A 26,385-nucleotide genomic window follows, 5' to 3' on the forward strand; every position below is an offset into this window, starting at 1 on the left:
TTTACTAAAAGTGAAAAGTTCTGATGGGGGGCTGTCTCCTCAGTTTGTTATATAAAACTATCGTAAATACAGAATGAGGCGAATTTAGGCCATTTCAGAATGCAGATATTGTAACATCATAGAGTTAGTTTATTATATCAAGTCTATATAGTGGTAACATTTATTGAGTACCTAACTGTGAGCCAGGTACAATGCTAAGCACTTTACATAATTTCCTCCTTTAGTTCTCAAACCCTGCAGTAGATGCAGTTATTATCCCCATTTTACAAATCAGGAAAATGAGGGTACAGAGAGTTTAATTTGCTCAAGATTGTAACTTTTAAATGATTCAACGGCCTTTGGAATCTAGGAAATCTGACTTGCTATTAAACACAATGTTATTGACTGCCATGTGGTGCTTTAGATTGATGATTACTACATGGAAAATAATAAGTGTTATTTTTTTAAAAGTTGCCAGTACAGGGACTTCCTGGCGGCACAGTGGTTAAGAATCTGCCTGCCAATGCAGGGGACATGAGTTCGAGCCCTGGTCTGGGAAGATCCCACATGACACAGAGCAACTAAGCCCGTGCGCCACAACTACTGAACCTGCACTCTAGAGCTGGCGAGCCACAGCTACTGAGCCCAGTGACACAACTACTGAAGTCTGTGTGCTGCAACTACTGAAGCCTGCGTGCCTAGAGCCCGTGCTATGCAACAAGAGAATCCACCGCAATGAGAAGAAGCCTGCACACCCCAACAAAGAGTAGCCCCCCCTCGCCACAACTAGAGAAAGCCCATGCACAGCAATGAAGACCCACCTCAGCCAAAAAGAAAAGTTGTCAATACAGAAGGCGTATTTCAAGACCTTTATCTTTCTAATTAAACTAATTCCTTAATTTCCATATCTGTAAAATGAAGAAATAACCCATCTCATTGGGATTGATGCAGTAAAGTTCTGTTAAAACACAAATCAGAGTATTCTACTCCCTTGCTTTTGTCACCCTGTGGTCTCTTTATTGTGATAAATTAGAGTACTAACTTTGTTCATGGTGTGCAAGGCTTGATACAGTAAGGTCCAGTAAGTTAAGTATTATTTCATTTCTTACCCTTCTGCTTATGCCTGCCATCCTCTCTTGAACTTAATACTCATCCTTAAACATGACATACTTGTGTAATGCTCCCTCCATGAAGTGTCCTTTGCCTTTTTCTACCTGATATACTGCTATTCAAAATCCACATAAAATATGAATATTAGTCATTTCCTCTCCAGTACTCCCAATTTGTGTTAATATATCTTTGCCCACTAACTTATGAGCTTCTATAGGGAAGAACCATAACTTTTAAATTTTGTTTATGTGTGAAGCATATAAATAAATGCTTACTGGATAAGTGAATAGTCCTAATGGGGCTATCTTCTAAATATCATCTGCTTCTTTATAGCTTAGAAAGCAAGTAAGTACTTACACTGTGAAGTGCTATATCATAAATTACTTCTATCAAATGCTTCCTTTTTTTATACCCAGTCTCCGTAATAATGTTTAATATTTTGGATGGTAATGTTTACTTAAAATATACTGTAGAGAACATAGGATGTTTTGTCACTGTAAATATCCCTCTATGGGAAAATATCATAAATTCTCATTGTACTGAACAAATCTTAAGGAATTCTAAGTATCTTCTCTTTTTTGTTGTTGTTCTTTGAGGGTATTTTGGGCTATTTTGTTTTGGTACAGTTGTAGTTAGAAATGGAAAATAGTTATCTTACCTCCTGTATATGGATTGCTTTCATATCTTCAAGAAGGTTTTTCCCTCATCTTTTGTATTGTTTCCTGTTGCTACTGTAACAAATCACTACAAACTTAGTGGCTTAAGATAATACAAATTTATTATATTGTAGTCTGAAGGTCAGAAGTCCAAATGGATCTCAATGGGCTAAAATCAAGTTATTCGTAGAGCTGCATTCTTTTTGGAAAATCTAGGGAAGAATTCATTTCCCTGCCTTTTCCAGCTTCTAGAAACCCGTATTCTTGTCTCACGACCCCTTCTTCCATCTTCAAAGCCAAGTAGTGTAGCATTTTCAACTCTCTGATTCTGACCTCCGCTTCTGCCTCTCTTTTCTACTTTAATTGCTCTAATTTTGGTTTCATTTTCATTTTCTGAATATTACTTAACATATTTCATTCACTTGGAAGTATAATTTTGTGGTCTACTTAAGAGAATGTGATGTAACTCTTCTTAACCAGCATTCAGATAACACATTTGTAAGGAATTATCATCTTGATAAATCTGTAAATTATAGGACCTAAAAACCTATTGCAGAGCAACTTTACCCTAGGGATTAAATGTTCTTAATCTCAGGTTTGTGAACCTCTTGGAAGGGAGTGTGAATCCCCAGAATTGTGTTCAAATGTAAGTTTTTAGCCGTATATGTATTTTCTTCATAGGAGGTAGTCTGAGCTTTAATCACAGTTTCAGTAGCATCTAAAATACCTTTCCTTTGTTTTTCTTCCCTTTTCTCTCTGTTCTTCTTTCTTTTATATATATATATATATATATATATATATATATATATATATATATATATACACACACTATATATATATATATACTACATCTTCTTAATCCAGTCATATGTTGACAGGCACACTTGGGTTGCTTCTGTGTCTTGGCTGTTGTAAATAGTGCTGCTATGAACATTGGGCTGCATGTATCTTTTCGAATAAGTGTTTTCATTTTTTCCAGGTATATACCCAGGAGTGGAATTGCTGGATTATATGGTAGTTCTATGTTTAGTTTTTTGAGGAACCTGCATACTGTTTTCCATCGTGGCTGTACCAGTTTACATCCCTACCAACAGTATACAAGGGTTCCCTTTTCTCCACATCCTCTTCAACTTTTTAGATAAATTACTGGGAACAAGCGCCTTTCAGCTATTTTAAAGAAGACCAAGAATGAAATGCTGAGTTTTTGACAATAAGAGTACATTGTCATTATACATAGCTGTTGTCTCAGAGACTAATAGATTGCAAACATGATACCCAGAGAGAGTAAAAAATCCTACAAATTCTTAAATTTTAATTCCATGATGGCAAATACTATTTTTCTTTATTTTCCACATTTACTAGAATGGGCATCTATTGTTCACATGATCAGGAAAAAACATTTGTTATTTTAAGTAGGAGACTGTGATTTCGTTCCTTGCTCTTAAGTCATTTTTTATCTAAGTAGGGGATTACAATTACAGATTTTAATAATGCTACAAAGCAGAGTATAACAAAGTTTATAAGAGCTGCCACTAATGTCTTTGGGAGTGATTGCATGTTTTTAGACAAGAGTTACTGTTTTTATTTGGGGAAAGAAGACATTTGAAGGCAAGGAGGTTAAGAGATTAAAAGCACAGGTGAGAAGTTTAACATTGGCAAGAAGGAAGGTCTTTCAAAAAAAAAAAAAACCCACATTAAACAACTTGAAAATTTTTGTGTTAAGTATTCTAGTCTTAGAGCTTAAAGTTGAAAGCTGAGTTGTTAAATTCTAAACTAATGAAGGCTGTGGTATAGGGAATACAAATCTATTTACATAAGCTTCTAGAATACCTTAAAGTTTAAAGGATCGACTTGAATAGTTAAGGGAAACGGTTATATATTTGGTATGGTTGAAAACACGAGATTCAAAAAACAGTTTATATAAATTATTGGCCAGCTTTAAAACCTCTTTTGTTGTATTAAGGTGAACAATGAATCAGACAACCTTATTCTTCCAGTAAGGAAATCTTTATTTTATTCAGTTTTCCTAAAAGGGCAACACATCTCTTCTAGGTGGTACTTTCATAAAACAGAAAAAAAGAAATTGGAGTGGTGAGGAGAATTACGTTAGGGATACTTTTGTTTAAAACATATTCCTGCGCTGTTAAAAGTAACATTCTAAAATTTCTACAGTATTTGGAGTAAAGCCAAGATATAGTTAAAATGTAAGTTTTTAATTTATTTAAATTACTTTTAATTTATAAATATTATAAAATAATTTTTGGAGAAACTGAAAAATGAAGGGAAAATATTCTAATATCACCATCATAAGATAACTTTTAAAATTACTAGGGTTTTCGTGTATTTTCTAATACTCTTGCTTAAGCACAGTTTTATATTTTTAAAATACAAAATATGCCTAAGAAGCATTATACAAATTGTAAATGAGAATTAGTAATATTCAAAGATGATAAAATAAGAGTCCATATGCTCTGAAGAGGATAACTGCTGCTGCACTCTGAAGTTAAAATATACACTGAGCTTCTAAATGGGGTTATTTTACTCCTTGAGTCTCCCCAGTCTTGTAGAATCTAGTATAAAATTCTTAAATTTTCTAGTTTACTACCTAATTAGGTGAGAAGGAAGAGTCAGGATCCTAGAATAAAATAAACACTTAAATAATTATGGGGAACTTGAATTTTGGTTTTGACCGAAGTTCTACCTTATGACTTCGTAACTTCACTGAACTTCAAATATGCTGAGCTTTACGTGCATGAGTTCAATTCACACATATTTAATCTGAACCTAATATGTCTAAGTTATGTGCCATGTTTCTGGTATATCCTTAGACTTAAATTCTTAATAAACCAAATAACCTTCATTTGCTATTACTTGTATCCCTCCAAGATGGTTTCCACTGTAATAAGCTTCTCCAGCTTCTTGGGATGCATGTCATGTTTATTTATAGTAGAGGTACTTGTTCCAGCTCCTCCCAGAAGGAGGATTCCAATTTGATACCTACCTCAGCCCAGTTTTTATGCACCCATAACTCCTCTGGTCAGTTCTCTGAACTGAAGATTGGTAAGAATTGGCCCCAGGCAAGAATCAGAGCCTCTAAACAACTGAATAATAAAAAGCTTAGACAGAATAATCGTCTGTAAATCTGAAGACTTTCAGAACTTCTATACAAAGAATTATTTTGACCCTATTAATAGAGAATTTTGTTGGACCTTGTAAATTTTAATTTTTCCCAGCTCCTCCCTGGCTTTGAATTACCAGTATGACAACTACTTCAATTTTAAATTCTTTGTTATAGTAATAATTAACTTATAATAACACTTATATAATGTTTATGTGTCAGGCATTGTTTACATTTATTAAAGGTAGGTATTGTAACTTTCTCAAGGACATGTAGGTACGTTGCTGAGCTAGGATCCAACTTAATAAAGTTTGACTTTAGACTCCTTACTCAACCAGCAACACAGTGCAGCTTTAAAAGTATACAACTCTCGGGCCTCCCTGGTGGCGCAGTGGTTGAGAGTCCGCCTGCCGATGCAGGGGATACGGGTTCGTGCCCCGGTCTGGGAGGATCCCATATGCCGCGGAGTGGCTGGGCCTGTGAGCCATGGCCGCTGAGCCTGCGCATCCAGAGCCTGTGCTCTGCAACGGGAGAGGCCACAACAGTGAGAGGCCCGCATACTGCAAAAAAAATAAAAAAATTAAAAAAAAATTAAAAAAAGTATACAACTCTCTGGCAGAATACTTGTGTCGAGACTGTATGAAGAACTTCTAAAAATCAATAATAAAAGACAGCACAATAAAAAATAAAAGACTGGGACTTCCCTGGCGGTACGATGGTTAAGACTCTGCACTTACACTGCAGGGAGCATGGGTTTGATCCCTGGTTGGGGAACTAAGATCCCGTGTGCCATGCGGTATGGCAGAGAAAAAAAGAAAAAAAAAGACTTAAAAAGAAGGCATATAAATGTGACCAATCAGCATATGAAAAAAATGCACAACATCATGCATCCATCATGGAAAATGGATATAAAAATCACAATGGGTTACTACTTATATACTTAGTACAATGAGTAAAGTTTAAAAAACTGAAAACAAGTGTTGGCGCAGATGAGGAGTAACTGAAACTATCATACATTGTTGGTGGGAATGTATAATGGTCCAATCACTTTGGAAAACAGTTTGTTAGTTTCTTATATAGTTAAACCTACTACCCTATGACTCATCAATTCCATTCCTAGGTAATTATTAAAGAGAAATGAAAACATACGTCTACAAAAGACTTATACAAGAATGTTTATAACAGTTTTATTCATAATAGCCAACAGCTAGGAACATTTCAAATGCCCATCAACATAAGAAAGAATAAATGAATTGTGATACATTTATTCAGTGAGAGGACTCTACTTAGTGGTAAAAAAGAATGAAGTACTAATACAACAGCGTAATGAGTGAAAGAAGTGAGACAAAAAGGGTACAAGTCGTGATTCTGTTTGATTCCATTTATGTGAAGGCCCATAACAGGCAAAACTAATGTATATATTAGAAACTGGGGATAGCAGTGTTACCTAGGTTACCTATTTGATGGGAGGGAGGCTTCAGGGAATTTTCTGGAGTTCTGTATCTTGATCATCATGTTGGTTGTACATATGTGTAATTTGTCAGAATTTGTTGAACTTTATATTAAATATCAATATGCCTTATTATGTGTAGAGTAAAGTAGAAAAAAAGCAAGGGGCAGATCTCACACAAGCACTCTGACAACAGAAATGACAACTGGCAACCTAACACTTAGAACGTGCAGAGACACTAAGTATCACATAATTGTTACATTGAACCTCAGTTGATAGTAGTAATAACCAAGACATGTTTAAGTTATATTCAGTGTAATTTTCTAAGAAGTCAGCAAGGTATACCACTTTTAGAAAGGATTTCATTAATAATTATTATATTAAAAGTTTTATAACTAAAATTCTGAGATATCAGTTATCTAGAACATTAGTATATGAAACATTACTTAGATTTTATGTAAAAAATAGTTGTGGCTAATACTGGGAAATGATTCTCAGTGGAACTAGAATATGGTCTCTCTTAAGAATAGTCTGCCAAAAAGGGGGCATGAAAGACCAATTTACGTGATAACTTACTAAAATAAAACGTGTATATATATTTGTGATTTAGATTCCCAGGTGTTAGAAAAAATCAAAAATGTGTCTGAGCTAATAAGCATGTTTGTTTCAGCATTTTACTTATATTTCAAAAATGTTAGAAACATACAGATGTCACAATTAAATGTGCTAAGGTACAGCAGTAATTTGTCCTGGTTATATTGTAGGAGGTGGACATATATTAGATAACTGTGATGGCAGACTATGTAGTTTGACCGTGTTTGTCTCTGGGATCCTTTGTTACATGTTCCATGGCAATCAGATGTGCTTGAACTACTCAAATGATGAATTGAAATAAGAGATCTGTAGTCTTTTATTGTGAGATTGGTCTTCAAAATAAGTTAACCTTTAAGTCAGTTACTCTGTGGTTTTTGATCTTTTTCAGTCAGGTTACTGTCTGTGGACTGTCATGGAAGTAGTAAACACTTTAGTTAACTACACGTTAATTGATGTGGTCTTTGCTTTCTCAAGCAAGACTGACACCTTGGCTGTTTTTTGTTTATGGAAAAGCTAACTTCTAATCTTTGCATCTATTTTAGTAATAGTTATGCACGAGTGCGAGCTGTGGTGATGACCCGGGATGACTCAAGTGGTGGATGGTTACCACTTGGAGGGAGTGGACTAAGCTGCGTCACTGTCTTCAAAGTCCCTCACCAGGAAGAGAATGGCTGTGCTGACTTTTTTATCCGTGGAGAGCGACTCAGGGACAAAATGGTAATGAATAATGCATCTATTGCTATTATTTTAAAATTCTATAGAATGAATTTTCTGTTTAAAATTATGATTAGTATACTATTATTTATGAAAATTATTTTTGTCCAGGATCAATGATTGTTTCTGTAGCTCTTTTAAAGTTAAAGACAGCAAAATATGCCTGTTTCTTTGCAGCTGGGACTGACATTAATGTGCATGTGTTGGAGGGGAGCTGCTTCTCTGTTAGGTTTAATGCAAGAATATTCATGAATAGTCCCCCTAGTTATTAAGCCAGGTGCACCATCTTCCCCTTCTCCCCACTGTTCCCTAGACGGGAGGCTGGCACTATAGTCCACAGGCCACATCCAGGCCTGTCATGTGTTTTGTATAGCCCATGAGTTAAGAATGGCTTTTACATTTTTAAATGACTGGAAAAAATCAAAGAGTAATAATTCTATGAACATGAAAATTATATGAAATTCAAATTTCTATGTCCATAAGTAAAGTTTTATTGGAACATAGCCAACCTGATCTGTTTACATTTTGTCTCTGGCTGCTTTCACACTGAAGTGACAGAGTTGAGTAGTTGCAACAGAGACTGTAAATATCTGGCTCCTTACAGAAACATTTTGCTGGCCCCTATCCTAGACTCTTGTGTTCTCAGATTGTTTCTCTTCATCCCCTATCAATCTAGGCTCATCATATGACTACCTGGTGCCCATCCTAGGTTTTAACTCTACTGTCTTCCACCCAGACAAGTGTTTTCTTATATTCATACATTTAAAAATTTGAATCTAACCTTTGATAATGTTAGACGTCTACTCTCTCTTAATTAGTGTAGAAAATTCTTTCTCTTTTATTTCATTTGTGAGCCAAAAAATAATCATATCTAAAAAGCTGAGTAATGTTAATGTCATTCCTGCATTAAGCAGAGAGCATACAACTTAGAAGCAAAAAGAGAATAAAGTGCCCCAAATTTCCAAGACTCTTGAACATAACTGTTATTCCCTTTAACTATATATCTGTGGATTAGTTTGTGAGCTCATTCAGCATCTATAATATTATTTCTATTGAAAATGTGTTTTAAGTGTTGAATAATTCTTTCATACATGAACATTTTGAATAAACCTACTTTTAATTTTGGTTCTTGGTTTCTGGATATTTTTTACTGTTGATTTATTTCAGTAATTTTAAAAGTTGCCTAACTTGTCTGTGCCCCAGTTTCTGTCTCAGTTAACTGGAAAGTTTTCCTAAATCGTCTTGAAAGCCTTCTAACTCTAATTTTTTGTAAGTTTAGGATTTACTACTGTGTGTCTCAATTAACCAGAATGTGGTTTTAGGACTAGGAAACCCCATTTGAAGTCAGAAGTATATATGATGAATTTAACATATCATCTCTAAAAGTTTAAATATTTAAATGTGCTTCTGGCCTTGGATAACATGGTGGCTAGCATATACTGATGCTTATTTAAAATATGGCTTGTAGACTTCTAAGAGAGAGCCTATTGTGACCCGTCCTGGAATGTAGTGCTTTTTGTCTGAGCTGTTGATAATTGGGGAGTGTTGTTGGAGAAGAAGTTGTAGGTTTTAGAAACTGAGTAAAATAGTGACAATCTAAGGCATTTTTTTTTTGTGGTACATGAGCCTCTCACTGTTGTGGCCTCTCCCGTTGTGGAGCACAGGCTCTGGACGCGCAGGCTCAGCGGCCATGGCTCACGGGCCCAGCCGCTCCGCGGCACGTGGGATCCTCCCAGACCGAAGCACAAACCCGCGTCCCCTGCACCAGCAGGCGGACTCTCAATCACTGCGCCACGAGGGAAGCCCTCTAAGGCATTTTTTTAATAGTAAAGACGGAAAAAGAGAAGAAAGAAGTCAAGGGTGGAGAAAGGGAGAAAAAAAAGCTTGCTAGAAAAAAGCATAAGAACAAGGAAAAGATGACCTAGATGTGAAAAAGAGGGAAAAAAAATATCAGAATGAAACAGAGCACAGTCGACCCTCCATATCCATGGGTTTCACATCTCTGGATTCAACCAACCACAGATGGAAAATATTTGGAAAAGAAATTACAGAAAGTTCCAAAAAGCAAAACCTGAATTCTCCTTGTGCTGCCAACTATTTACATAGCATTTACTTTGTATTAGGTATTATAAATAATTTAGAGATGACTTAAAGTATATGGGAGGGAGGATGCGTGGGTTATATGCAAATACTATGCCATTTTATATAAGGACTTGAGCATCTGCAGATTTTAGTATCAGTGGGGGCTGGGGGGCGGGTCCTGGAACCAATCCCCTGTGGATGCCAAGGGACTACTCTATTGGCTATATTGATGAGCATGAACAGTTTACTTGAGGAAAATTGAATAAGGAACCAAATCTGCATCACTCGGAGTGAGGATGGTCAGAGATAAGCTCAGATTAATGTTTTAGGTGGTTGCTCAGAGTGTGGCTTAGAGAGAGTAAGCCTGGGATTTGGACATAATACAAACTTATTTCCTAATGTGGGACATAAAAAAGAGCCCTTAACTTAATCCTAAGGTGTAGAATCATAATAGACTAACAAGAAAATAGGTTCTTTTGATAGAAGCACTGACCTGGGAATCAAAATGGTTGTTTCACTTAACCACTTCTCCTTGAGGAAGCTTGTTATTTGTGAAACAGGAATGATAAGTATATCTCAGTGTAGACATAAAGGAAACATTACTTTCAATTGGAGGATTGTCTTAATTCTTATAGGGAATAGTTATAATAAAGCATTTTAGGTTATGGGGAATTGTATGATCAAAGGCAGAGGCAATAATGCATGGCCATTATATTGAAGATAGCAGTCTTGTGAAGTCTCAAGATAAATGGGACAGTGACATTGAAATAAGCAGATTAATTGGCCCCTTCTGCTGCATAATACACTTCTAAGATACTTCTGAAGCAATTACAGAATTGAAGTATTATTCTTTTACATTATCACCACATTTTGGGGTCATTAATGTCCATTTCTATAGATATTTTTATTGATTGGCTTTATTTTAATCCATTTTTCTGGGTTCTAGTAATATAAAAAAGGTGTACACTGTGACTGTTGAATCTATAAGTTTACAAAGTTAATGATAGTTTTCTGTAATACCCTTCTTGATGAGTAAACTGAACTTTAATATTGTTCCTATGTAATAGTTAATCATGTAAAAGATAGTGCTACAAACTGTTCTCTACTCATTTTGTCTATGGGTCACATCTTAGAGTCCTCTACCTTGGATGAATTCTAGAAATGAAGTGAGATACCTACCCCTCATACCTCAGGACAAAACTTGTGTCCTTTAAGAAAGAATAGATAATTAGTAATGAGGTACCTATAGCCACTTGTGTAGCTAATAAAGAAATACTAGATAATATTTTAAAGAGGGCTTATAATAGTCAAAATACTAGTTACAGTAGTGAAGATGAAAGATAGCTTTTCTGAAGAGTGAACGAAGCATTTAGTAGATTTTTGCAGTCGTAGATTTACAAGTACTTGTACTAAAAATGTCTTGTTATGCTTCCCAGAGGGTTATATTTCACTCTTTTTTTCTTTTTTCTTTTTTTTTCTTTTTTTTTTTTTTGATAAGAAAGGGAGCACAAATCAAGAGCAGGCTGATGAGGATTTTTCAAGAAGGTGGCATTTTGTATAATTTGCCCAGTATTCATTCATTCAGAGTGACCTGAAGTTATTTCCTATGATGCTTACCTATAACTTGCTTGTTTTTGTGATACTTACAAAGATAGAGTTTATTTCCCAAGTTGCTAATCTAAATTAGAGCTTCCCAGGCTGTGTGATTAATAGGTAAAAGTGGCTGGAGCCTCCAAGTCTCTTTGCCTCTTAACCACTAGGCTCCTTCTCTTTTCTGGTTGCCTTATAATTGTTATTTTTCTGAGTATGCCTGAGAAATAAGTTGGAAAGCACTGCTTTATGTAATTGGCTTTCATACTTTATTGATAATTCAGGAGAAATTGAAAAAACACCAGGCTTTGGTGTTGTAGCCCAAGATAATGAAAGTACTTTCTCCCAGATACTTAGGGATGTATGGAATGGTCTTTGACAAGGATAGCTTCTCAGAACCCCTTTTCTTGATATGTATGAATTGTATCCTCCATTTCCTTCTAAGTCTTTATAGCTTTGATTTCTCCCTTTAATTCTTTAATATAAATTAGTGTTATCTTGGATCACATTTTTTTAAATGCTAACTAAAACTTAACTGTTAATTTGTATAGATAATCTTTACTGTAGAGCTTCAGATCCCCATGATAGAAACTTTCTCTTTTGCATTCATTTTTCTATAGTGGCTCTTCTCTATTGGTGTGACATTGCTATTTTATAGGTAAACATTTTATCAGCTTACCATATGTATATGTTAAATTATTTGATCATTTTTAGTTGAATTGTATGTGATAAGAAAATCTAAAATACTGAACTATAATACACTTTTAAAGTCTTTATAAGTACCTGAATAAACTTTCAATAATGATTAAATTTTTGCTAAAATATTTACTACTAAACAAAGTTTTTTTTTTTTTTTTCTTTTTGCGGTATGCGGGCCTCTCACTGCTGTGGCCCCTCCCGTTGCGGAGCACAGGCTCCGGATGCGCAGGCCCAGCGGCCATGGCTCACGGGCCCAGCCGCTCCGCGGCATATGGGATCCTCCCAGACCGGGGCACGAACCCGCATCCCCTGCATCGGCAGGCGGACTCTCAACCACTGCGCCACCAGGGAGGCCCCTAAACAAAGTTTTTAATAACTGTGGGAATCTAAATTAGCCATTCTTAAGCTTTTATTGTAGGACAATAAAATACTGTAAATTTACCAATTAATGTTATTGTGCTTTTTAAAGCATATTGTGGGCTAAGAGATGACAAAAATTGAGTGGGCTACATAGAAAGATACAGTAAGACTTACAACCTCTGTACTTAAGATGTTCTATGGAAAATAGAAAAAGGCACTGTTCAATGTCAAAGCAAACTTATAGCTATCATTATAAACTTAGAGTTTATAATAAGTATAATAATTGAAACGAAGAAAGGAAAAAGCAGGAGATATCAAGTTCAGGAAGTTGCCAAAGAGATTAAGGAATTGTTGTTTTGGATTAATAAGTAATTAGGTTGTGGATAAAAGTGGTTTATAAAAATTAAAATGCCTATGAGATAATAGTTCTGTTGTTTAAAAAGATACGTTTCTAAAATGGAGTTTCTTTACAGTTATTAGAGCCTAAAGCAAAATTAGAGTATTTTTAACGAAGAAAATAAAATGATTATAACATAGCAGTAGCTTTATTAAAAATGGGACTCATCCTCCTTTCCACCATGGGAAACCCCAAAAGACCAGGGAAATATCTTTCTGCCTTGGATTGAACTTTATAAAGTACAAAACAACAATTTTCTGCTTAGCCTTTCCCACTGTGCCTCTGTGAATTATTCCATTGTGAAACATCAGTCCTTCTACAGTACTCTTCCTCCACTAAAAAACCAATTCTGTTAACTGGCATTCCCCTTAGGACTCAGGAGCTCTGTCTCTTGAAAGATACTGGTTTTCCTATTCACCATAATATCACAGAGTTGGGAAATAAGTGGAAGTGGGAGTAGAGATAGTGTCAGCATTTTTGTTGTTCCTTATTCCCCTCACAGAATGTTACTATATAACCCACATATAGACATTTTTTTACTGATACTCTGTACCATTCAGAACACCGCCCTTTAGCTTTTATTTTCATCTACTGATCTTAGCAATTCCTTCTAAATGCCAACTTTTCCACATCTGAGCCTCATCATCATTCTTGGCTACTTTTCTTTGCATGGTCTGACCTTCTGGTCTTCATTTCAGCAGGCTACTTTCCTGGATCTGGTTGTTACCAGAACTTTTCCATTTGAGGAGTTTTACAATTTCCTGTCATTTCTATTTTATTTCCCATCCCTTGCTGTACAGTTTGATGCTTACTCTATTATCTGTGCCTCTCATTTCACTAGATTCCTTCTGGCTTCAGTATCTTTTATTTTCTTTTTAAATCCAATCTGAATTTTCCTTGTCAGTCATTTAAACCACTCTTTCATTGATGTTTCAGTGGAAACTATGTTGCTGAGTTGTTTTTTTAAAAATATATTTGTTTTATTTATTTATTTTTGGCTGCATTGGATCTTCGTTGCTGCGCACGGGCTTTCTCTAGTTGTGGCGAGTGGGGGCTACTCTTTGTTGCAGTGCACGGGCTTCTCATTGTGGTGGCTTCTCTTGCTGCGGAGCATGGGCTCTAGACGCATGGGTTTCAGTAGTTGTGGCATGTGGGCTCAGTAGTTGTGGCGCATGGGCTTAGTTGCTCCGCGGCATGTGGGATCGATCTTCCCAGACCAGGGATTGAACCCGTGTCCCCTGCATTGGCAGGCGGATTCTTAACCACTTCGCCACCAGGGAAGCCCCTGTTGCTGAGTTTTAATCTTACCTTACACTAAAGGAACTTTGTTGAATACACATTATTAAAAGGGAAAATTCAGTATTTAAAGGTGAGTCTTTCATGCAACAAATATTTATTGAGCATCTACTATTTGCTAGGTACTTGCTGTTCTAGGCACTGGGGATATGTAAATGAACAAAGACAGAAATCCCCATTCCTAAGGGAACATACATTGTGGTGAGGGCCAGAGGAATACTACCGTAAATAAATAAGTAAATGAATATTATGCTAGACATAATATTAGACAGTATTAAGTGCCGGGGAAAAAGGAGTGTAGGGGATATTTTGTGGGGAGGTTAGTTTAAGTTTTACATAGAATAACCAAGGAAGGCCTTACTGAGAAGATCTAGGTAACATTTGAATAAAGATTTCTATTATGAACAAGGCCTTATATTTTAGTTTATATGTTCAGATTTTTAAATCTTGAGTATTCTTAATGTAGGATAAATCTATATTCTTACTCAAATCTTATGCTACACTGTATAAGATCTTGGGCTTTTCATGGATTTGGCGAATGATATCAAAGTATGCATCAATAATAGTCATAGGGCTTCCCTGGTAGCACAGTGGTTAAGAATCCGATTGCCTGCCACTGCAGTGGACATGGGTTTGAGCCCTGGTCTCGGAAGATCCCACATGCCATGGAGCAACTAAGCCCATGTGCCACAACTACTGAACTTCCGCTCTGGAGCCCGTGAACCACAACTGCTGAAGCCCGTGTGCCGCAGCTCCTGAAGCCTGCGCGCTTAGAGCCCGTGCTCCACAAGAGAAGCCACCGCAATGAGAAGCCTGCGCACCGAAACAAAGACTAGCCCCTGCTCACCACAACTAGAGAAAGCCCGCGCACAGCAACGAAGACCCAACGCAGTCATAGATAGATAGATGGATAGATAGATAGACAGGTAGATAGATAGAAAAAAATTGTCATAAACCTAGGTATTAGTGATTCCTCCATTTATTCACTCAGGTCTTCTTTATTCTTGATTCTGTTTCATCCTTTTCATCTCGACCCCTCTTCAGTCTTGTCTGTATTATTGCAGATAAGGTTTCTAATATTTTTTCAAGGCCCAGTTTCACCTCTCTCTAACTTTCATATTGCTTACAATACTGAACTTTCTAAAGCTTGGGTCTCATATTCCTTTAGTAGTTCCCCCAAAATTCCTAGATAAAATATCATCTCCTTAATTTCACCACAATAAACTCGTATAATCTGACCGTTACTTCCTTGAATCTATCTACCTGTTTCCCAAAGACAACACTTCCATGATGTTGCCTTACTGAGTTACTCATGGTTCACTAAAAGCATGCATTGAACTTAGGGAAATGCTATCCCCTCTTTTACATTAACTAAATACTATAAAGATAGTATGTGGAATAGAGGATGTCTACATACAGCTTGCTAGTCCTGAGGAAATAATAATGGCAGAAACAATTTCCCTTTTATTGTCACAGGTAACTCACAGATGGACAAATAGGAAAATTGAGTTAGAGGAAGCACCTTGGGCAAACCAGTTTTGCTGTGAAGGACTGTAATTGAAAGAAATGCTAATAATAATAACATTCATCTAGTTTAGAATAACCTGTTCATTTTAGGGTCAATCCATTGAAAAGATAATAAATCATACTATTAATTACTTTTCTGTACAACCATGAATTTTGTGACTTTCTCCCAGCAGTTTTAAAATAGTTCATTCTTTAATACTACTAATATTCCTTGAAGGGGAAAAAACCTGCCTGCTGCATTTCTATTCTCTTTCTTTTGGAGCAAAAAATAGCTCTGTGTGTGTGTGTGGGGGGACGTTAGCGGTCTCCTGTTTGTGTGTGTGTGAGCGGTTTCCTGAAAATTAAGATTTAGAATGTAACCCATATTACCTTCCTGGTTGCTATTATTTCCTCTTTTTAGAAAATGTCAGCTTAATACTTATTATTCAGTTGTTTTGAACTAACATTTCATTCTTTAGTTATTGATTTATACTGGTTGATCTAGTCTATCAGGTTCATCATGATTATCTTGGCTTCATCTTTCCCTTTTATACCTGATTGTGATATATTTCACAACCTTTCCATTACATTCCCATTGCCATTAAACTATTATAATGGATAATAGCCTCTCTAATAGCTAAAGCCCAAAATCTTTGATCTCAAATTATTGACCTTACTCAATAGTTTTCTAAATATTTCCTTACTAAATTATAATCTGAATGTAGCATGCTTTTAGTTGATTGGTTGATTGATATTATTCTTTTAATGAGTCAACAGCTGTTTGAGAGCCTTCTGTGTACTAGGCTTCTTTTTTTTTCAGTTTAAGGTGTACACTGTGATGGTATGATTTAGACTTCTTGTATCAGTCTGCTCAGGCTGCCATAACAACACAACAGACTGGCTGATTTAAACAGCAGAAATTTATTTTCTCACAGTTCTGGAGACTTGAAGTCCTAGATCTGGGTGCTGACTTTTCTCTGGGATGGATGACCAAGAGTACAGTTGCTGGGTTGTATGGTAGTTTTATTCTGAGTTTCATAAGAAACTGCTAGACTTTCTTCCTGGGTGGCTGTACCATGTTAAATTTCCACCAGCTGTGTACGAGCAATCCAGTTTCGAGGGATTCTTGCCTGCATTTGTGTAGTCAGTATTTTTTATTTTAGTCGTGTTGATAGGTGTGTAGTGGTAGCTCGTTGTAGTTTTAATTTCCATTTCCCTAATGGCTATGGTTGAATATCTTTTTATATGCTTATTTGTATCTTCTTTGGTGAAATAACTCTTTGTGTCCTTTTCCTGTTTTCTCATTAGGTTGTTAGTTTTTTTTACTGTTGAGTTTTGAAGGTTTTTTTTTTTATTCTAGATACTAGTCCTTTTCAGGATATATGGTTTCTAAATATTTTCTCCCAGTCTACAGATTGTCTTTTTAACCTTCACGGGATATTTTGCAGAGCAGAGTTTTAAATTGATGAAGTTCACTTTATCAGTTTTTCCTTTCATGGATCACATTTTAGGTGTCAAGTCCGTGAATGCTTTCCCTAATCCTGTGTCTTGAAGATTTATCCTATTTTAAGTTTTATAGTTTTACATTTTATATTTAAGTCTGTGGTCCATTTTAAATAATTTTTGTATAAGGTGTGATACTTAGGTCAAGGTTCAGTCCTTTTGCCTACAAATGTCCAATTTTTTCCAGAACCACTTGTTGAAAAAGTTGTTGTTTCATTAAATTACTTTTGTACTCTTAAAAAATCAGTTACGCATTTTTATGTAGGTTCTCCATTTTGTTCCATTGCTCTTGTCTATCCCACCATAGGTATCACATACTGTTTTACTGTAGGTGTATTGTAAGTCCTAATAGTGGGTAAAGTGATTTCTCCCATTTTATTCTTCTTTTTCAATATTTTGTCAGCTATTCTAGGGTTTGTGCCTTTCCATATAAATTTTAGAATGATCTTGTCTATGTCTACAAAAATCTTTACTGGATTGTGACAAGAATTGTATTAAACCTGTTGGTCAATTTGGGGAGAATTGACATATTTACTGTGTTGAATCTTCCAGTCCATGAATGTGGTATGTCTCCAGTTTAGGTCTTTGAATTCTTTCATTAGCATTTTATAATTTTCAATGTATAGATCCTAAAGATATGTTTTGTTAAGCATATACCTAAGTGTTTAATTTTTCTTGGAGCAATTATAGATAGTATTGTGTTTATAATTTTGGTTAGTGCATGCTCATTGTATGTGTATAGAAATTCAATTAATTTTCGTGTGTTGATCTTGCATCCTGTAACCTTGCTGAACTGTGAGGTTTTGTGGTAGATTCCCTGGGATTTTTTAATGTAGACAATCATGTCATCTACAAATATGAACAGCTTTATTTCTTCCTTTTCAATCTGTATACCTTTTATTTCTTTTTATTTCCTTATTGCAGTGGCTAGAACTTTAAGTTCTGTGTTGAGTAAGAATGGTCATAGTGGACATCCTTGCCTCATTCAGATTTTAACGGAAACATATTCAGTCTTTCACCCTTGAGTATGATGTTAGCTATAGAGTTTTTTATAGATGATTTTTTTGTTTGTATTTTGGCTGCGTTGAGTCTTCATTGTTGTGCTCAGGCTTTCTCTAGTTGCGGCGAGCGAGGGCTACTCTTCATTGCAGTGCGCAGGCTTTTCATTGCGGTGGCTTCTCGTTGCAGAGCATGGGCCCTAGGTGCGTGGGCTTCAGTAGGTGTGCAGGCTTCAGTAGTTGTGGCTCATGGGCTCTAGAGCGCAGGCTCAGTAGTTGTAGCACACAGGCTTAGTTGCTTCACGGCATGTGGGATCTTTTCATACCAGGGATTGAACCCGTTTCCCCTGCATTGGCAGGTGGATTCTTAACCACTGTGCCACCAGGGAAGTCCCTATAGATGATTTTTATTGAGTTGCTGATAATTTTTTATTATGAATGGGTGTTGGAATTTGTCAAAGGTTTTTTCTGTGTCAATTGATATGATCACATCTTTAGCTTGTTGATATCATAGATTACACTGATTGATTTTTTTAATGTTGACCCAGCCTTGTATCCCTGGAATAAGTCCCACTTGGTCATGGTGTGTAATCTTTTTGTATATTGTTGGGTTTGATATGCTACTATTTTTGGAGAAGTTTTGTGTTTAAGTTCATGAGAGATACTGGTCTGTAGTTTTCTCTTTTTTTTGGTACTGTCTTTGTATGGTGTTGGTATCAAGATATTGGTGGCTTCGTAAAATGAATTGGGTAGTATTCCCTCCTCTTCTGTTTTCTGAAAGAGTTTGTGTAAAATTGATGTTAGTTCCTCTGAAAATATTTGGTGGAATTCTCCAATGAAACCATCTCAGTATAGATCTCTCTCTCTCTCTCTCTCTCTTTTTTCTTTTTTCTTTTTTGGCCACGCCCTGCAGCTTGTGGAGTCTTAGTTCCCTGACCAGGGATCAAACCCCGGGCCCTTGGCAGTGAAAGTGTGGAGTCTTAACCGCTGGACTGCCAGGGAATTCCCAAGAGTGATCTCTTTTTGAAAGCTTTTAAATTACAAAAGCAGCATCTTTAATGGTTATAGAACTATTTAGGTTTATCTATTTTATCTTGGTTGAGTTTTGATAATAATGTGATTTTCAAAGAATTGGTCCGTTTCTTCTAAGCTGTCTAATTTGAGTGTAAAGTTGTTTTTAGTATCTCAAGTACTGTTTTAAAGGCTACAAGGATCTTTAGAAATATCCCGTCTCATTCCTAAAATTGGTGATTTGTGTATTCTTTTTTTTTTTTTTTTTTTTTTTTTTTGCGGTACGTGGGCCTCTCACTGTTGTGGCCTCTCCCTTTGCGGAGCACAGGCTCTGGACGTGCAGGCTCAGCGGCCATGGCTCACGGGCCCAGCCGCTCCACGGCATGTGGGATCCTCCCGGACCGGGGCACGAACCCATGTGCCCTGCATCGGCAGACAGACTCTCAACCATGCGCCACCAGGGAAGCCCTGTGTATTCATTTTTAATTTGTCAGTCTTACTAGAGATTTATCAATTTTATTGCCTTTTTTTAAGACCAGCTTTTTGTTTCATTGAGTTCCCCCCCCATCTATTTTCAATTTCTATTTCTGTTGATTTCTATTATTTGATATTTTCTTCCTTCATCATGCTTTGGGTTTATTTTGCTCTCCTTTTTCTAGTTTCTTGACGTAGGAACTTCAATTATTGATTTGAGATCCTTCCTTGTTCCAACATCCATAACCTTTTGAAAGACTTCAATTCACTATAATATAAAGGTTTGAATTCATAAAGTTTAACCTTATTTATTAAATTATTCAAATCTTATGTATCCTTTTTGTGTGTGTGTTTGCTTCAATTTAAAGGCTGAAGATCTACAACTATCATTATGTTTTTGGATATTCTTGTGTTTCTAAATGGTTTTTTGTTACATAAATATTGCTGTGTAAGTCAGTTAATAAAGGTTCATGGCTGTTAAATTCTTAGATCACTGAGATTGATTCCATCAGAATTGTACGGGCCCCTCTCCAAATTATGCAGACCCAGTTGAGGGTGAAGAGAATTGTTTAAGCTTATTTAGTTTTATTCTAGCAATTCAGAGTTATGACAGCCTGTGGGGACTTGGGAAAGAGCCAAGAAAAGAAGCAGGGACGTATTGTCTGTGCCTAAGAATTTGCCACCAGGAGTTAGAGCAGTATCCTAATTGTGACAGTTCCCTCCTCTGTTTTGTATCTCATCTCCTGTTCCCTCATCTTGTCGCCGTTCACTATCATTTTCTACTGATTCAGTTTCTTTAATGGATACAGGTTTCTAATGGTTTTCTATTTTCAGTCAGTTTTGGTAAGTTATAATTTTTCTAGGAAATTGCTATTTCACTTAGATTTTCAAATTTGAGGTCATAAAACCTTACATTGTATTGTATTCTTCGTTTTTCAATATTTATTTATTTATTTATTTTGTCTGTTCCGGGTCTTAGTTGTGGTACGTGGGATCTTCATTGTGGCATGTGGACTCTTACTTGCAGCATGCAGACTTCTTAGTTGCGGAATGTGAACTCTTAGTTGCAGCATGCATGTGGGATCTAGTTCCCTGACCAGGGATCGAACCCGGGCTCCCTGCATTGGGAGCACAGAGTCTTACCCACTGGACCACCAGGGAAGTCCCACACTGTACTCTTTATTACTTTCTAAATCTTTGCTCTGCCTTCAGTTTTGATTATGTAGTCACAGTATAATTATCCTATTTAGGAAATTTAACATAAATGTAGTACTTTAGTCTTTAGTCCATATTCCAGTTTCACCACCTGTTCTAATAATGTTCTTACAACATTTTTGTTCTCTCAGTACAAGATCATGTAACGTTTAGCTGTCATATGTCCTTATGCTCCTTTAATCTGGAGCAGCTCCTCAGTCTTTCTTTCATGACATAGACATATTTTTAAACTATTGTCTCCCTCCCTTCCTTTTGTGGTAGCTGAACTGTTATTATTTGAGAAGAAACACTACCACTGTTGCTTCTGTTACTTTTAAAATTTTTTCTAAAATCTTATTCATCTCAGAATCCAGCTTTGAACACAAATTTTTATTACTAGATAATTAGTAAAAATGTGTTATTTGATAGCAATATAGTTTCATATTTCATAGAATGCACTGGTGTCCTTTATAAAGGATACTAGTTTTTATGTCATCCAGAAAACTAAAGTTCATAATACAAGGCAACTATTTGAGATACCAATTATTGATTTTGGTTATCAAGTAATTTAACTTGAATATGGAGTTTTTATTTCAAAAATGAAATGTTTTTTCCTTGATTCAAAGGTATTTCAGAAGTTACTAAAATAATTTGTTTGTCTAGTTACCACCTATTACTACATCTTAGATAATACTTTCTGTAAACATGTAATTATCTACTTGTAAGGTAGCATCTATAATAAAGTTACATAGTAGTTTGAAAGTACATTTTTAACTTTGCTCTCCCAAATTATTAGTTGTTATTAGTGAAACAGAAATGTACTTATACCCATTTTTGGCTTGGTCTATTTTAAATTCTTCTGGCAAACAGTCCAGTAATTTGCTCTATATTTCCCAGAATAACTTGGAATATATCTTCAGAAGTTTTAGTTATTTAATGACTGTGGTGTCCCCTCCCCCACTTTTTTTCTCCGTAATATATCCTAGAATTTCTTTCAGAAGAAGGGAAAGCATTGGAGATTATGTTTTCACTATCTTTAGAATCAATTAACTTAAGCTTCACAGAATCTATTCACAAGCTCTTTGAGGTCCTGAGTACCTTTATTTATCATTCAAACTCCTCCCCCTCCCATACTCAAAAAAGTAAATACTGACCTCTCAGGCTTTCATAGCAACTGTACTATTATGGGCTAGTGGCATCACCTTGTGACCAAAATCACCACTGCTACTAGTATGTATTGAAGATCTACTCTGTTGTCAGACGCTATTTGAGTTCTCTGTGTGTATTGCCTTATTTAATTCTCAAGTCAGATGGGTAATGAGTGGTGGAGAGTAGATGGGACCCAGCTATTCTAAGCTGTAGAACCCACAAGCTTAATTAATTTCTATACCAAAATTCCTCTTACGCTTTAATAACATTTTTCTTCTTAGAAAGTGTATGTGTACTGTTCCTGTTCCTTCTGTTATTCATATCTTAATTATTTTATTTTGGAAATTTTTTACTCATGTGAAGAATATCCATTCTCATTAACCATCTTTCTTCTTTTCCTTTCTCTTTTAACTCTTAGCTTGGTACTATAAGGAAACCACTGCTCTTCCCTGACTCCCTTCATCTATATAGATTTTAATATATTTATGCTAATAGTAGTTTTGCTTTCCTTAAATTCAGAGTTCACCTGTGCATCTGTTTGTTCTTTCATAGTATCTATTTAACCTTTATAGAAGAAAGATAAAGAATATTCGTTCTTTTTGTTACCACTATCTCAAAAGACTTCAAGATCTTATTAAAATATTCATGGTTCCAAAAGTATTTATCTAGCTAGAAAAGACTTGTATGTTTTAAGCAACTCAGACCTATTTAGAGTCTATAATATTAAAATGCAAAGCTGTTCTGCCAAATACCCCTTAATATTCTCCCTTCGGTATAGTCCCCTTCCTAAAGGTGGTTCCAGTCAGTCTGTTTGCAGTGACTATATTCTACTCAAACCTAGTCAGGTATATCGGTATGTAAAAGTCTGAAATTTTTTCTTTTAGAGGTGGTCACTATAAAAACATTTAAGTGCTTTTGAATTTGTTGTTGCTTTTTCTAGTTAATTTTTTTTCCATTATACTATTTTATAGTTTATAATAAATAGTGATTCTTTTCTAATCCCAGTATACTTGTAGATGATCCAAAAGTTCAGAATATTCTAGTTCTGATTCTAAAACATGACTCTTTAATTTCTTCTTCGTTAACTAGCCACGTGCTTAGTGGATCCATTAGGGGTTATTGATGTCAAGTTACTTTGGCAGCATATTCTTTTGTAGTTATTCTTGTTGAGTCATTCTTACACTTAATATTCACTTTACAGTTGTTATTTACACTCAATATCTTTTCTGCTTATTAATTAAATATATAACCTGTCTTCTTTAGGGTAGAAATAAGCACAGGGTCACTAATCTACTTTCAAATTTATCTTTCTCTAATTTATACATGTCCTTCATGGTTACTATGGAGGTCTGATGAAATTCACATCACTCCCTAACCCCAGAAAGAAGTATAGTCAGTTAATAATTAGAATTAGCTAGAGATGTATTTCAAGTTTGACAACTGTTTACAGACTATTTTTACGGTTATACTTTTTTTTTTTTTTTTGCTGTACGCGGACCTCTCACTGTTGTGGCCTCTCCCGTTGCGGAGCACAGGCTCCGGACGCGCAGGCTCAGTGGCCATGGCTCACGGGCCCAGCCGCTCCGCGGCATGTGGGATCTTCCTGGACCCAGGCATGAACCCGTGTCCCCTGCATCGGCAGGTGGACTCTCATCCACTGCGCCACCAGGCAAGCCCTACGGTTATACTTTTAATGGTTTCTGGCAGTTGCTTTTAGCGTAGTCTTAACAGAACTTAAAATTATTCATTTCATTTTGTACTAGATCTTCTCTTGTAAAAAATTTCTAAGAGTGAGTGCAGGTCGTGTATTCTGGGAGAGATGTAACCACTTCAGGCCTGTAGAACACCTGTTACTTTACTTTATTGGTAATTAATAGATATAACTCCCTATTGGCCAGAAGTAATTTATCAGGGTACCTTATTTTTCGAACAGCATAAATAATTCACCTGGCAGTGCTGGATTGGTTGAGTGTAATCTCTTGGCAAAAATGTAATTGCCATTTTCTACAGTTTGTTTGCTAGTTATTCCAATCACAAATATGGTAAACTTTGAATCTGCTTCCTGTATGCCTGTTACTGTTAATATTACTGTGATCTTAAGATGTAGAATTAATACAGTGAAAACTGCAGTGAACTAAAGTCAGAGCTCATTGTTCTGATATAGTTGAGAAGAGGCAGTGGAAGTGGGAGGCAGCATAATTCACTAACTTTTAAGAATCCTTCTAACTCTTAAAATTATTTTAGTTTTTTCTGGAATGCAGATTTAGTATGGATCACATGGTAGATAGAAGCCTTTTGAGACATTCTTTTAACTACTTTTTTTTTTAAACACCATTTTAATCTCATTGATATTTTTTAAAAATTTGAGAGGGACAGTTGTTATCCCTATTACTTAATAAAGGTGTGATTTATATTGTCCTTAGTGTGATGAGAATGCATTTATTTATTTTTTCTTTTTTTTTTTTTTTTTTTCGGTATGCGGGCCTCTCACTGTTGTGGCCTCCCCCGTTGCGGAGCACAGGCTCCGGACGCGCAGGCTCCGGACGCGCAGGCTCAGCGGCCATGGCTCACGGGCCCAGCCGCTCCGCGGCATATGGGATCCTCCCAGACCGGGGCACGAACCCGTATCCCCTGCATCGGCAGGCGGACTCTCAACCACTTGCGCCACCAGGGAGGCCCTGCATTTATTTTTTAAATGCTACTTAAAGTCAGAAGCAAAACAACTTTTTAATATATTGTGTGACTTAGATGAGAAATTGTTATGCCTTAGATATGGAGGCTTTGATAATTATGTAAATGCTGAGTGATGCAGAATGTTCTAGGAAGCATGGTTTTTAAATTATCTACAAAGGTGGTGAGTGGTTATGTCAGTAGATTACCTGCACTTTTCTTTCTCATTACCTATTCCTAAATTCAGAATAGCTACTGCCATAGTAACCTTTTCCTAAATGATAATTATTTTTATGGTACGCTAAATACATACCATGAACAGTAAGATATATTTTATTTCCTAATGTTACTTTGTAGATAAAAGTTAATGACATAAATTGACATCTACTTCATAATTAGGTGGCATTTTGTTTTTGTACCAACATGATGTGTATGATGTGCAACCTCAGTATTTATATGACTTTTAGGTGGAACACATTCTTGCATAGGTACTTGTATGAGTCAAAGAACTAGTTCAGGACTTCCCTGGTGGCGCAGTGGTTGAGAGTCCGCCTGCCGATGCAGGGGACACGGGTTCGTGCCCCGGTCCGGGAAGATCCCACATGCCACGGAGCGGCTAGGCCCGTGAGCCATGGCTGCTGAGCCTGCACATCCGGAGCCTGTGCTTCACAATGGGAGAGGCCACAACAGTGAGAGGCCCGCGTACCGCAAAAAAAAAAAAAAAAAAAAAAAAAGAACTAGTTCATTATCCTTACCATTTCCTCAGTGTATTTTAAAGCTCATTTTAAAAATGTATTTTTCTATGTGTTTGTGGAGCCTCTATAAAAAAAATAGATGGCCATTTGTAAATAAGTGGTTTAGATGAGTATAGATCACGTTGAAATTTTATTTGTCTAACAGATAATAGTTAGAAAACAACTTTGGGAAGTTTCAGAGAGGAGCTAATTCAGCAATGTTTTCACGTATTAAAGATTAATTTAGTGACATTTTCATGTAATAATGACTGTAGGACCAAACTCCGTTTTTTATGTCCTTCTCTTTTTTAACAATTGCAATTTAGCAGTTTTCTAAAATACATCTCTCTTTCCCACTGTTTATGAATACAGTAAATAATGTTGCAGTAATCCATAATGCCAATTTTAACTTATTGAATTCCCAAACCTAATTTAATTATGAGTTTTATTATTATTATTGCTAAATGGTTGTTGCAACAGATAGTTAAATCTTTGTCAAATGCCAAGTGCTAACACACTTTGCCTGTAAGCAAGCAGGACATTATTTTGTTACCTTCTTTGTTACTTATTGCAGAATAACAAGACTTAACTATCACAGATATTCAGTGACAGGCTGGTAAAATTTAACAATCAGCTTTTGGTGGGGGTGGGCGGGGGGATTAGAGAGAGGAAATGCTTTATAGCTTAACATACTCCCACCATGGCTGTTTTCAGTCGATATAATGTCATTGCATGTGGAGTTGGGAAGAAGTGATTAGTAGTGCACCATTATTTTTTCTTTTGTTACCTGTGCCTTTGGTGTCATATCCAAGAAAACATTGCCAAATCCAGTGTCATGAAATGACGTTGACATTGACATATGACATTTTTTGTCCTATGTTTTCTTCTAGGAGTTTTATTGTTTTAGGTCTTCTTAGGGTCCTTGATAAATTTTGAGTTAATTATTGCATGTGGTGTTAGATAAGGGTCCAACTTCATTCTTTTGCCTGTGCACATCCAGTTTCCCAGTACCATTTGTTGAAAAGACTTTCCTTTCTTCCACTGAATGGTCTTGGCACTGTTGTCAAATATGTTGAGGTAGTTTCCTTCTAGTTGTTGTTT

General features: G+C 36.1%; 1 protein-coding gene across 1 annotated transcript in view; it reads left to right on the forward strand.

Moving 5' to 3' along the window:
• Positions 1-26,385, forward strand: part of SPRED1 (sprouty related EVH1 domain containing 1) — a 124,647-nt gene that overhangs the window by 44,483 nt on the left and 53,779 nt on the right. The window contains exon 2 of the mRNA XM_060096583.1: positions 7,450-7,624. Coding sequence (XP_059952566.1) covers positions 7,450-7,624 — 175 coding nt within the window. The remainder of the gene's footprint in view (positions 1-7,449; positions 7,625-26,385) is intronic.

Source organism: Mesoplodon densirostris, chromosome 4 (assembly GCF_025265405.1).
Source record: "Mesoplodon densirostris isolate mMesDen1 chromosome 4, mMesDen1 primary haplotype, whole genome shotgun sequence".
Taxonomy (NCBI): domain Eukaryota; kingdom Metazoa; phylum Chordata; class Mammalia; order Artiodactyla; family Ziphiidae; genus Mesoplodon; species Mesoplodon densirostris.